Raw genomic sequence first — 14,654 nt, 5'->3', positions numbered from 1 at the left:
GACCAGAGAAAAGGAAACACTACTTTTCAATGTCTCTTGAAAAAGACAGCTACAGAGCAGTTCCCTTTGCATTATTAAAGATTTCCACGAGATGGGCACTGGGGCCGGTGTTGCGGTACAGCAGGTTAAGCTGACACCTACAAGGCCAGCAATCCCACTTGGGTGCTGTGTCGAGTCCCGGTTGCTCTGCTTCCAATCCAGCTCCCTGCTAACGTGCCTGGGACAGCAGCGGAGGATGGCCCAAGCGCTTGGGCCCCTGTACCAACATGGGAAGCCTGGAAGAAGCTCCTGGCTATAGCCTGGCCCAGCCCTGTCTCTTGTGGCCATTTGGGGGGTGAACCATTGGATGGAAGTCCTCCAACTCTGCCTCTCAAATAAATAAACAAAACACACAAACACACACACACACACAGAGAAATGATTATTCATCATCCTAATAAAAATTATACAATACACCTTAATTCTTTATACCCTTTCAGTTGAACTGAAAATCTGAAAATGAATTGAATATGGTCATTATTGCATTGTGAATTGCTGCACATAGCATTAAGGTTCTGAATTTACTATTTTTATTGTTTTTAAGTCATGCTTTTCAACAAGTTGTTTATGAGTTCCCCTAGTTGCAGTCAGTAGCACAGTATAAATTTAGTTTCTTTGTGTTTTTTTGTTTTGTTTTTTGACAGGCAGAGTGGACAGTGAGAGAGAGAGACAGACAGAAAGGTCTTCCTTTTCCGTTGGTTCACCCTCCAATGGTCGCCGCGGCTGGCACACCGCACTGATCTGAAGCCAGGATCCAGGTGCTTCTCCTGGTCTCCCATGCAAGTGCAGGGCCCAAGGACTTGGGCCATCCTCCACTGCACTCCGGGCCACAGCAGAGAGCTGGCCTGGAAGAGGAGCAACCACTACAGAATCCGGCGCCCCAAATGGGACTAGAACCCGGTGTGCCAGCGCCGCAGGCAGAGGATTAGCCTAGTGAGCCGCGGCACCGGTCTAAATTTAGTTATTCTTGAGATATTCCTAGTGATTGAACATATTCACCAGATGGATTACAAAAAGCAACTCTGAAAAGCTGGTATTAGAATAAAAAAAGCAGAGAGGTTAGACAAGGTGGTACCTGAAATAAAGTTACTACAGAGTAGAGGATCCTAACGGAGTTGAGGCAACACAGCCACGCAAAACAAAACTTACTGAGAGCTTCCATCCGCACCATCAGCCTCACTGTTCAGCACTGCTCTTAAGGTCCACTACCTAGTGCTTTCGTCTGGATATTTAGAAACAGACATAAGAGATTACAGGATTTTCATACTTACTGGTAAATGCTCAAGTAATGAAGTTACACTCTCAGACACATATATTATGCTTCCATCTGTCATGATTGCTAAAAAAAAACCATCAAGAGCCTGAAATTAAACATAATGGTCAGTTAAATGAAAAGAAAAAAGTATTTCACAGGACAGAAATAAAAATCCAAGATAAATGAAGGGACTTGATGTGGAATTATCTAGCTTTCCCCCTTCCAATACCTCAGCGACTATCTTTGTGCATTTGTAAATACTTCTTGAGGAGAAAAATCACTCCCTGGCCGTCTATTAGACAGCTGCTTTTTAAAAGAAATTAATGTTCTATCTTTATCACTATGCACATTATATGATCCAATCATATATTCATATATATACTATGGTTTATCTGAAGATGCTATCATCTCCAAACATACCATCAATAATAGGTCTCAAGCACACAGAGAAGACATTATACTGCATCTGCTGAAGAGGTATATGACTAAAGCACATGTAAGAGGACATGAGGAGAAAGTAAAGTGGAGCAGTGGGAAACTGGAAAACCAGGCTCATGACAGATGATGAAAAGGCCCTGGATTCCCAGTGAAGGTCTGTAAGACTTTATTGCAAGCAAAACAGGAAGCTAACAAAAGATTTTAGGGCAAGGTATTGTGCTCCAACCAGAGAGGTCTGGGTGCAGTGTGTAAAATGAATTTAGAGGGAACAAAGAACTGAGTCAGGAAAAACTCAGTGGCTTTTGGAATAATTAGGGCATTTAATGGAAATCCGAGGGAAATAAGCAGCAGTCGGCATAGTGAAAAAGGGACTTAGGCAAGCACTGAGAAGCACGACGTCAGAACACCGGAGAGAAGTCAGAGCAGGGGACGAAGTGTTACTAATGAACAGTCCAATACTGTGTGTTTGACCAAGTGTTCTCATTTCAGAATCCCAAGTACAGAAGTGACAGTTGAAGAAACAAGATCTGCAAAAGAGAGAAGCATGTCAGAAATAAATCCTCAAAGAATTACCTATTTACACAGGCACGAGGCAGTGAAAAAAGCCAAAGGACATGACGAAGAAGATAGAATGCACTCGTCCGAACAGTCAACGGAACAGAGAATGACAAGATAAATGAGGCTGCAGATAGATGTTTGGGGTAAAATACGAGCAAACCACGTAAAAAGTAAAAAAATGAGAACTGAATTTTGGAGATTTTCAAGAGTTAAATCAACAGAAGGCAGGTCACATGACAATCAGTTTAGAAACCAGCAGATGATGAGAAGGCTACCAGAAGCCACTGGTTAATGGACTTTGGAAGGGAAGAAGACAGGACAAGAGTTTTCAGAGAACCAAGTACGAAGGAAAAGGCACTGGAGAGAGCGAGGAATGAGCACCCTTTCAGGCTGAATGAAAGAAGATGCACGAGGCCAGTGTTGCTGTGCAGCAGGTGAAGTCCTGCCTGGGACCCCCGCATCCCATCTGGACACTGCTTGGTGTCCCAGCTGCTCCAGTCTCAATCCAGCTCACTGCTAAGGGCCTGTGAAAAGCAGTGGAAGATGGTCCAAGTGTCTGGCCCCTGCCACCCATGCGGGAGACCTGGCCAGCTAAACCCAGGCTGCTGCAGCCAGCTGGGGAGTGAACCATCAGATGGAATCGCTCTCTTCCTAACTCTTTCAAATAAATAAATAAGTACATAAACAGGAAGGAGGGAGGGAGACCCAGTGGAAAACTTGAAGATAATTTTGTATGTGTGCAACAAGAAAATGCTTGTAGGGGCTGGGTTTGTGATACAATGAGTTAAGCTGCCACCTGAGATACCAGCATCCTAAACAAGCACCAGTTTGAGTCCTTGCTGCTCCAATCCAACTCCTTGCCAGTGCATCTGGGAAAGTAGAAGATGTCCAAGTGCTTGGGCCCCTCCCACCCATGTGGGAGACCTGGATGGAGTTCTTGGCTCCTGGCCATTTGCGATGTGAACCACTGGAGGGAAAATAAATCCCTCTCTCCGTCTGTCTACCTCTGCCTTTCAAATGAATAAAAGAAAAAGAGAGAAAGAAAATGCTTGTAGTATTCCACTTACGTACCTGGGATGTAGAGCAACCTCCTTTACACTCTAAGTAATTATTGAAGATAAAAGATACCCATCTTCTAGAATTGCTCAGAGAAATCTATTCTTGGTTAATGTAGGAAGAAAATGGTAGACATTTTGCTATTTAAGCAAAATCATGAATTAATTCTCTAAAAAGTTCTTATGTGGAAGCTAAAAACGTTGATTTCCCAGAAGCAGGAAACAGAACAGTAGCCACTAAAGGTTAGAGAAGGCAGCAGGGTCAGATGGAGGGTCGACAGTAAGGACCAAAACGCAGTTCCACAAGAGAATTAAGTTCTAAAATACTACAGCAGATTGGGTCCAGCTGATAATTTACTACATGTTTTTATAAAGAACTAGATGAGAGGAGTTCAAATGTCCCAACATACACAAAAAAGATAAATGTTTAAGATGAAAAGCTAATTATTCTGATTTGATCATTACATATTGTACACATGTCAAATTATCACACTATACCCCCCAAATAAAACTACTGTATGTTAATAATTAAAAAAACAAGCCTTTTCAGTACAATATGCCATGTTATTTCATAAGGACTAGGGTAAAATGATATGCTTTTCTCATATGAAGGCGAGACTGTGTCCCCTCTGAAAGGACATTGACGTCCTTTGTGCTAATACATTATTTGTGAGGACTTGGAACGCAGCTCTCCGCTGTGAAAAGAACAAAGTGGAATCAGAACGCTTAAGAACTTAACCATACTTCTAGAACTAAACCTTGCTCCTTCCTCTTTCAAAGCAAAGACAAAGGAGCGGAACGCTCTGAAAACATCTCAATACACCATTTAATCCGGGACAGACCCAGGGCTGTACTTCTTTTGAGGTATATAATCGCCTAAGACGACAGGTGGGCATGCCGGAAATTAAAGCAGCCTTGACGGGGGGCCTTGCAGAAGAAGGTCAGAGAGAGACACAGAGACAGAAGAGCACAGAGCCTCATCCCGACTAAGCCCTGAAGCTCATCCCTTTCTCTGTGGTATAAAGGCAACAGGATCTTCAGTAAAAACCCCATCTTCCTGTTTGCTTAGTGACCGATAGGTCCAGGACGATGGGAATGGAGGGTCTAGGGAGCGAGGCATTATCTTCTCGGGATCCACAACCCTTCCCTCACAGATTACAGGAGAGAGATGCTAGCTGCTAAGAACCACATCCTAGGAGATGACCTCACATAGAAATGACTTTGCAGGCTAACTTCCCCACTCTCAATCCTCCAAGGGTGGCAAGAAACAGTCCTCAGAAAACAAACGGGAGAGGGACAGGTAGCCATGGAGGACGGGACAGTCAACACATTTACTAATAAGTGAATTTGAAAATCTTAGTTCCAATTATTCCATTAGCTATCTGATCAGGGACAAGCTGCAACTTCTCCAGACCTCGCATACAGAATGCAGAGGTTGAGCTAAATAATCTGATCACTCCTACTAGCAGGGTTCACATTCCCAACATGGAGAGCTGAAACGCGAAATCCCTTTAAAAATGCTCTTGTGAGCTGCCTATCCAAATCTGATCAATACAAGCCAGCCAAGAATTATATAATAACTAGACTATACGCTAGCCAAATGAACTTCACTGAAACAAAATCTGTACTGTTTAGATTATGAATGAGATTTTATCACATTCAGTCACATCTGGAAAGACTACTTAGACATGTAAACATCAAAACTGAGCCAACATATGTCCTCGGGCTACAACATACAAACACATACAAATTCTTCATCTTGGCATTTTTGCACTGGTATGTACATTTACCTAGTGCTTGTATAAACTAAAAACAAAAAATATTCTTAGCATAATAAAAGTAAGTATGACATTTTTTCAGGAATATAAACCTAAAAATCTATGAGGACAGTCATTAAGTAATTTATTTTTAAAGATTTATTTATTTGAAAGACAGAGTTACAGAGAGAGAAAGGGAGAGACAGAGAGGTCTTCTAGCTGCTGGTTTACTCCCCAAATGGCCACAATGACCAGCGCTGGGTCAGGCTGAAGCCATGAGCCAGAAGCTTCGCCTGGGTCTCCAAAATGAGTGCAGGGGTCCAAGCACTTGGACCATCCTCCACTGCTTACCCAGGCACATTAGCAGGGAGCTGGATCAGAAGCAGAGCAGCTAGGACTCAAATTGGCACCAAGATGGGATGCCGGTGCTGCAGGCTGTGGCTTTAACCTGCTGCACCACAGCGCTGGCCACTAATTAATTTATATTTTAAAATTTTAACACATTTAACCTTTCTCTGTTGTGGGCTACAAATAATATTATAATATCTGGAATCTGAATCATTTTTTCTTCAATATTTCTCTATGTGTGTATTACATATACCTTGGCAATTAATAAAAAACTCCATCATAAAGAAAAATTTAAAGATATTATTCTGTTTAGCTTATTAGTAAACAATTAGCTTAAATTGTTAATTAAACTTAATAGTTATATCAAAAGAGATAACTTTAAATAATGTCAAACTACTTTTTAAGCGCTTGTTTATTTTCATCTACTTGAAAGGCATAGCAAGGGTTGGGGGTAGGGGAGAAAGAGAGAGAGATGGATTGATGATCCTCCGTCCATTGGTTCAACTCCCCAAATGTCTGAAACAGTCAGGGCTGGTCCAAGCCAAAGCCCAGAGCCAAGGACTCTCATCTAGGTCTCCCATGTGAGTGGCAGGGGCCCAAGCACTTGAGCCATTAGCTGTGGCATCCCAGAGTGTGCAATGACAGGAAGCCAGGTCCAAGCGGAGCAGACAGGATTCTAACCGGCACTCTAATAAGGGATATGGCCACCCCAAACAGCAACTAAACCTGTTGGGCCACATCCGCCCCCAAATCACTTTTCAGAGAAAAAAATTTAACAAAATTAGGAACTATGATTTGTCTGGAAGTATACTAACATATTAAAAACAATTATTGGCTATTAAGCTAAATATTCTGTGCCACAACTTTCAAAGAAAATAAAAATCTTGATGAGCAGTGGTGTGCACAGTGGCTGAGGGAACTGGATCAGACCAGTCGGCCTGCAGAAAACCTCTGCTGAGCCATTACTGGCTGTGCTACTCTGGGCAAGTTCAGGCCTGTGCTCCTTCACCCTCTCACCTGGAAGTAAGGAGGAGAGGCCGAAGCTTACCTCCTACTCCTAGTTACTGTGATACACGGACACCACTGCTGCTTCATGAGACTGCTGTGCGGGTTAAAGGAGTTCAGATGTGAAAAGCGCTCAGCTATTTTTCTGATTTAAAGAGGGTTAAATGTTTACGACTTTTTGAAAATCCCTTATATACACATGATATGGATAAAATGCTGAAGACCTAAAGTAACATACCCAAACAGGGTAAGAGACAGGGAATTATTTAACAACCGCTAATATTCTCACCTTAACCGCTTTCTTGTACACTCTTCCTACATCTACTTTCGTTTATCTATTTTCTTTGTCTTTATTATCTCCAAAGTAAATCACCCTATTTGCTTTTAAAAAATTTCATCAGTGGCATAGAAGGCTAAGCCTCCGCCTGCAGTGCAGGCAGCCATATGGGTGTCGGTTTGAGTTCCAACTGCTTCACTTCTGATCCAGCCCCCTTCTAATGCACCTAGGAAAGCAGCAGTGGATGGCCCAAGTGCTTGGAAGCCTGCACCCACGTGGGAGACCTGGAAGAAGATCCTGGCCCCTAGCTTCGGCCTGGTCCAGCTCTGGCCATTGCAGGCATTTGGGGAATGAACCAGTGGATGGGGAGCTCTCTCTCTCCCCTTCTCTCTCTGTATCTTTGCCTTTCAAAATAAATAAATAAAATATTCATGAAAATTGGACAGTGAACTTTCTGTATTTCATGTGCATAGGCCAATACCTGTAAAATCCAAACATGAAAGGATTAAAAAGCAGAAAATTAAAACTGATAGGTATGTGTGATTCAAAATTGTGTGGATTTTATAACTGACTATATGAAATATTTCTATTTGGGGAATGACACTGTGGCGCAGTGGGTAAAGTCACCGCCTGCAGTGCCAGCATCCCATATGAGCGTCAGTTCAAGTCCCGGCTGCACCACTTCTGATCCAGCTCTCCACTATGGCCTGGGAAAGCAGTAGAAGATGGCCCAAGTCCTTGGGCTCCTGCACCCGCGTGGGGGACCTGGAAGAAATTCCTAGCTCCTAGCTTCGGATTGGTGCAGCTCCGACTGTGTGGTCATCTGGGGCGTGAACCAGCTGATGAAGACTTTCTCTCTCTCTCTCTCTCTCTCTCTCTCTCTGCTTCTCCTTCTCTCTCTATGTAACTCTGATTTTCAAATAAATAAATAAATCTTTAAAAAAATTTCTATTTACTTCTTTTCATTTTTATTTCAAAGGTAGAGAGAAGGAGGGATCATCCATCCATGAGTTTTCTCTCTGAATGTCCCCAAAAGCTAGGACTAAACCAGGCCAACGCGTGCTCTCTGTAACTCTTTTAAATAAATATTTTAAAAAAGTAACTGAAGGAGCCAGTGGTGGCTTAAGAGGTTAAGCTGCCATCTGCAGTGCCAGCATCCCATATGGGTGCCAATTCCAGTCGCAGGTGCTCCACTTCCGATTTAGCTTACTGCTAAAGTGCCTGGGAAAGCAGAAGATGGCCCAAATCCTCGGGCATGTGGGAGACCTGGAAGAAGCTCCTGGCTTCTGGCTTTGGTCTGGCCCAGCCCTGGCCGTTGAGGCCATCTGGAGAGTAAACCAGTGGAAGGAAAATGTATCTCCTTCCCTTTCTCTGTCTTTCAAATAAGTAAAATAAATCTTTAAAAAAGAAAAATTCTGTCATAGAAGAACACTTGCTCATTTCCTTTTAAAAAGCTTTCATCAAGATTTTCATTTTTTTAAAAGATTTATTCATTTATTTGAAAGGCAGAGTGAGAAAGAGAGGGAGATGGAGAAATCCTCTATCTGCTGTTTTATTCCCCAGGTGGTCCCAGTGGCCAGCGCGGGACCAGGCCAAAGCCAGGAGCCAGGAGCTTCCTCATGTCTCCCATGTGGATGGCAGGGGCCAAACATGTGGGCCGTCTTCCCCTGACTTTCCTACATCATTACAGAGAACTGTACTGGAGATGGAAAACCTCAAACCAACTGTACTGGAGGTAGAAGACACAAACCCATGCCCACATGGGATGCCAGCATCATAAGCGGCGGTTTCTCCCACACCACACCACACCACCAGTCCCTTAATTTATGGATAAAAAGTTGCCAACTACACCAGTAGGATACTACTATAGACTGAATGTTTACAACACCCAAATTCCTATGTTGAAAACGAATCCCCAGTGCTATTGGTATTTCAAAGTGAGGCCTCTGGGAGATAACTTAGTCATGAGAATCTAACTCTCATAAATGGAATTAGTGTCCCTTTTCTTAAAACTCCTTCTCCCCTCCTTTCCTCTGAGGACACAATGAAAAGACTGCCATCCAGGAACCATGAACTGAGCCCACTATCAGATATCTGCTGGTACACTCATCTGAAGACTTCCCAGCCTCTAGAACCGGGAGAGAGAAATTTGTTTATAAGACACTCTATTTTATTTTGTCCACAGCAGCATGAATGACTACAGCACATACATTTCATAATGATATATAATGGGACGAGTAACATCTATCATTCTTTGTGAGAATGTTGTTGGCACAGTCACAGATGGAAAACCCAGTTGCTGTATGTTTCTTTTACTTTTTTAATCAGAAATTCAGATAATAAGGGCCAGCACTGTGGTGTGGTGGGTAAAGCTGCCGCCTAGGATGTCAGCATCCCATATGGGTGCCTGTTCGAGTCCTGGCTGCTCCACTTCACACCCAGCACCCTGCCAATGCACCTGGGAAAGCAATGGAAGATGGCCCAAGTGCTTGGGCCCCTGCACCTGCATGGGAGACAAGGAAGAAGCTCCTGGCTCCTGGCTTCGGTCTGGTCCGGCCCTGGCTGTTGCAGGCCTTTGGGGAGTGAACCAGCAGATGGAAGATTCTCTCTCTCTCTCTCTCTCTTCTCCCCCCCCTCAACTCTGCCTTTCAAATAAATCTTTAAAAAAAATTTACAGAAAGAAGTTCAGATAATACTGGAAACACAAAAATTCTTTATTACTCTATCACATTTTATTTGCTTACAATACTTAATTGAAGACAAAGTTTACTAAATTTACACTGAATTAAAACTTTTCAACACCAGAAATACTTACTTAAGGTATACTAAGCTGATCTTCTGTATATTAAGATAATCGAAAATGAATCTTGATGTGAATGGAAGGGGAGAGGGAGTGGGAAGGGGGAGGGTTGTGGGTGGGAGGGACGGTATGGGGGGGGAAGCCATTGTAACACATGAGTCGTACTTTGGAAATTTATATTCATTAAATAAAAGATAAAAAAAAAAAAATTTCAACACCAAAACAATACTGTGAACACTATACTAAAATCAATCACCCCTATGATTTCTTTCCTTGAGGAAAACAAAACTTTGAAAAATTAAGTCTGGACATACCTCTAACATTAATTGTGTAAACTCTTCATTACTAAGGAATGTAGGTTTCCAGTCCTGTCGGATTTCACTAGCATCTGACTGTGCAGTGATTTCTGTGAACAGATGGACACGTTAGTGGCAAGCCCCAAGCACCCAGGAGCACCAACATCTGTGCTGCCTTCTCTCTTCCCACGCAAACCCAAGCTGAGACCTACAGACACTAACGTTTTCAAGGCTGCGCATGAGCAGGTGCAGGTTCTGTCCTGAGGAAACCTTGCAGCCGACGTGGCAAGCTATATCCTTGATCCAGGCTCTTGCCCATCCCAGTCTCTCTGGCTTTTCTCTAGGCAGATTTGATAGCCTGTACTGCTGACAGCCCTGACAAGGCTTCCCGCTAGACAGTGGCCAAATAAGAATCACAAGCAGGTTCAATCAAGTTTGCTCTATCCTCCTCCTCCGCCTGTCATTCAGTAACCTCTAGAGCAAGAAAGGAAGTGAGTCTGGAGGTGAGGGCCAACAAGGTCAGTCACTTCAGACCTGCCTGCCGCCAAGCAAGGGACCCTGCAAATTCAGGCGCTCTACTCAATTCATCAAGAAGACTAGATGAGGATTTCGTGCCATCCCAGAGCGGACTTGCTTCCTGTTCTCTTTGTACATGTTCTTAATGGCACACAGCTGGTCAAAAATCTGGAGATCCTGGCTTGGGGCACACATTTTATCATAATTATTACTATCTTATTTTGCCATTTACTTTTAAGTTTGGTTATGAGAAAGGTGTTCATAAATGATACAATCTGAACTGCACCGGTAACAAATGCTTTTTCATTTTTAAATGCAGGTATATTACAACAACCAGACAGAATAAAAACCTATGGCACAGACTGTACTCTAGAAAATATCCTCTGTTTTCTGGTGAAAAGTTCAGAGTAAGCTGTTTTGATTTTTTTTAATTATCAGATACACAAATACAGCATACTAAATACGTCAACTAAAATTTGGCATGTTAGAAAGGCCTGTAATGGAATACGAAGCGTAACTAAAAAGTATATCTACTAATTCTACAGAACATGGTTATGATTTTCAAATTCACATCAATTATACACATTTAGGTAAAAAGACTTAGATGCACATGCAAATCTGGTCAAGTTTTAGACAGGCAAGTTTTAGAGGAAGTATATACGAATTTCATTTTAACTTTACATTTAATTTCTGTGAGAATTACATACTTAATTCTGGGGGAAAACAAAACAAAACAAAACAAAAAACCAAAAAACCTAACCTACTAACCTACTTGACGCCAAAATTCATCCGTTAGTTGTAAAGGGGAAATGCACACATTTTGTCTCATTTCATTCAACAATCATTTATTGAACTCCTACGTCTAAGGACTAACTTTAATGAGTATACCGTCTAACAAGAGGGACTAGCACAGTGAGAATACTATTTGTAGATGTAAAATATAATGATTGTGGTGGCAATAAAAATGAAGATAAAGCAGAATCAACAGAATCTGCCAACTGTGATACTGTACTAAGGAACACACACACAAAAAAAACAATTCTCAAGTTCCAATGAGCTAAAGGGAAAAGATACAAAAGGGGAAACAAGCAAGTTAAGAGAAAGAGGAGGCTAGAGAAAATAAAATGAATTCCATTTCAGATGCACCAAGTTTGAGGACATGCAAAAGAAATCTCTAGAGATTACATGGAAATGTAAGGCTAACAAAGTTCACATCTAAAACCAGATTTGCTAGTTAACAGCACACAATAGATGAAGTGATGAAGTCAGACAATCTAGAGAAAGAGTAGCATGAGCACAAGGATTAAGCCTGGGGAATTTTTGGATTTTTGTCAGGAACACAGAGGAAAGCAGTACAGTGTAATGGAAGCCCAGAAAAAGAAAGCCAACAGACGACGAATCAGAATTTCCAAGCTACAGAGCTGTAGAAGAGGATGAGGTAAAAGGAAAAGCTACTGCTTTCTTTTTTGGGGGGATGGAGGGAGAGGAGGCTGATGTCATTGGTGAGATTAACAAAAATAACTCCAAAGAGCAGTGGAGCAGAAATCAGTCTGGTAATGCACTGCCAGGGGAGCTGTGGAGGAGCCGACACAGGCATAGTCACTACTCTGCGGAGAAGTTCTCTGGTTTCATTTGCTTCTTCTGAGAAAGGAAACGTCCTTTCACAGGTTTGTTTTTTAATTTTTTTTTTATTTACTTTTTTGACAGGCAGAGTGGACAGTGAGAGAGAGAGAGACAGAGAGAAAGGTCTTCCTTTGCCGTTGGTTCACCCCCCAAATGGCCGCTGTGGCCGGCACACCACACTGATCCGAAGCCAGGAGCCAGGTGCTTCTCCTGGTCTCCCATGGGGTGCAGGGCCCAAGCACTTGGGCCATCCTCCACTGCACTCCCTGGCCACAGCAGAGAGCTGGCCTGGAAGAGGGGCAACCGGGACAGAATCCAGCGCCCTGACCGGGACTAGAACCCGGTGTGCCGGCTCTGCAGGCAGAGGATTAGCCTAGTGAGCCGTGGCGCCGGCCTACAGGTTTTTAAATCTATGATCTGTTACCAAAAGAACTAATATTCTTCACATTTTCTTTTCAGGATTCATTTAGTTATGGTGATTTTCTTCCATTAACAGATATTTTATCTTAAAACATAGAGTTGGGGCCAGCGCTGTGGCTCACTTGGTTAATCCTCTGCGTGTGGTGCCAGCATCCCATATGGGTGCCCGGTTCTAGTCCTGGTTGCTCCTCTTCCAGTCCAGCCCTCTGCTGTGGCCCGGGAGGGCAGTGGAGGATGGCCCAAGTGCTTGGGCCCTGCACCCCATGGGAGACCAGGAGGAAGCACCTGGCTCCTGGCTTCGGATCGGTGTAGCTGCAGCCGTGGCGGCCATTTTGGGGGGGGGGGTGAACCGACGGAAGGAAGACCTTTTCTCTCTGTCTCTCTCACTGTCTGTCAAATAAAAAAAAAAAAAAAAAAAAATAGGACTTCTTTCCTGGCTACACAATGCAACAATCTTTTGGGCTGACAGATAAAGCCCTGTCTCTCTCAGCTTTCTTTTTCTTCAAAATCACCCATAATTTCCATAACAGCAATGCTCCAGTGGCAGTGAAGTCTCTGCGCCTCTGCACATGCTGCTTCCTCTGTGTGAAATGCAGTGTCCCGATTTAATCGAAGGGAAGACTCAGTGGAGACATCAACTCTTGGCCTTGAAGTTTCAGCTCAGAAGCACTACTCACACTGTGAACATCTGCAGTGTAGCCACCTGTTTACAAGCTGTCTCTCCTGGCCAGGACTCTTACCCTGAATCATGGGGACCTAGGATACAGTAGGCACCAAATAAATGTTTGTTGAATGAAAGACAGAACAGTAAATCTTTAAAAAGGCAATTGATTCCCCTCTCTTTAAAAAGCTGAGGAAGGATCTAATCTTAAGTCAAGATTCTAACCCATTATGCTATTCCAGACAGTCAATTATGAAAAACACCACTCACTTTGCAAAGTTAAAAACTTACCTTTATGTTTTCGTAAAAAATCAATGCTCTTCTGCAGAACAGTGGATTTATCCATCTTTCTAGCGTTACCAGGAAGCATGGATCCCAGTTCTTTAATGAGGACATTAAACTGATCTCTACGTTTCTTTTCAGATTTGTTTCTAGATACTCTGATGAAGTAAGAAATTAGTAGGCAATTTTAAAGTAATCCATTTCATTATACGACTAGCTTAATACAGTGCTCAAGTTGGATACAATGACAGCATATCCTTCTGTTAATACAGACAGTAGTGTCTATTTCCTAGGTTACCAACAACAGAGTTCATGTGAGCAATAATCTGTCATCTCAGTTTATCATCAACGAAATTTTACATACCAAGTATTTGATACACATTTTTATGGAAGTGTCCATAGTACAAAGTACATTCAAATCTCAGGTTTCAATTAATCTAACATTTACCAAAGACTGTGAATTTACAAGACTATTATAAATGAAATACATGTAGTGAAGCACATGTGAGGATACATCAAAAAGTCTGTACAAAAATGGAATTAAAAGAAAATGTGCATTTTCATGACTTCCTAAAGTACCCTTGTCAACTGTGTAAAGGCCATTTATTTAGAATTATTGGAGCAAGTTATACATCATTATGTAAATTTTAAATCGTAAGCAAAAATCTGAAAGCAAAACTCGGCTGCTCCCAGGCTCACGTGCTCTGCACGGTCACGTCCCAGCCTGCGGCGCACACCTGGAAGCGGCTGTCTGTCTGTCGTCTCCGCACCAGGACGCAGGCTTCCTGATCACAGAGCCCAAATCTTCTCACCTAAGCACTTACTCATAAGCTCTAACACACAGCAAGCACTTGGAATGGATGTGCTACGTGGACTACTGCTATTCTACACAAAGCATTAACCAGTAAACAAGCAGCTGTTAAGAGAAATAAGCCCAATTACTTCATAATACCTCTAATTATCCGCTTAATGAAGTTAGATTTTCTAACTCAGTTTTTGTTTAGGCAAAAGTCTAATACTTTTCCAAAGGGCCAGAGGATAATTTTACTTAGCTTACAAACGGCAAATTGATTCCTAAGCCAGAGGTGACGAACGTCTGGCCTGTGCTAAGTCCGGCAAAACCACGCGGTTTGGCCCTGCCGAGGCGACCACAGGCAGGACCTGAAGTGCAACAAATCGACAGCAGGCTGATCTGTAAGTCCGGCCCCACCCCGTCCTTCCCTTGCTAGTTAACCTACACTCCTAAGACGGCAGCTTTCGGAAACCATTAATCGACTATTTCCTTACATGTATTTATTATTCATCTATTTACTGTTTTACGTCT

General features: G+C 42.7%; 1 protein-coding gene across 15 annotated transcripts in view; it reads right to left on the bottom strand.

Moving 5' to 3' along the window:
- The window catches only part of CLOCK (clock circadian regulator), a 110,479-nt gene that overhangs the window by 36,985 nt on the left and 58,840 nt on the right, over nucleotides 1–14,654 (bottom strand). For 13 of the 15 annotated variants that reach the window (XM_089302796.1, XM_089302807.1, XM_089302799.1 and 10 more), the window contains 3 exons: nucleotides 13,340–13,488; nucleotides 9,847–9,938; nucleotides 1,311–1,400 (listed from right to left, as the gene is read on the bottom strand). In XM_089302796.1, the coding sequence (XP_089158922.1) occupies nucleotides 1,311–1,400; nucleotides 9,847–9,938; nucleotides 13,340–13,488 (331 nt within the window). The remainder of the gene's footprint in view (nucleotides 1–1,310; nucleotides 1,401–9,846; nucleotides 9,939–13,339; nucleotides 13,489–14,654) is intronic. The other 2 variants (XM_089302810.1, XM_089302809.1) reach the window with 2 other exon arrangements.

This window comes from Oryctolagus cuniculus, chromosome 8, assembly GCF_051225735.1.
Source record: "Oryctolagus cuniculus isolate XC-2025 breed Fujian yellow rabbit chromosome 8, ASM5122573v1, whole genome shotgun sequence".
Classification (NCBI taxonomy): domain Eukaryota; kingdom Metazoa; phylum Chordata; class Mammalia; order Lagomorpha; family Leporidae; genus Oryctolagus; species Oryctolagus cuniculus.
The sequence above is the reverse complement of the archived record's forward strand: the minus strand, read 5'-3'. Positions and strand labels throughout refer to the sequence as shown.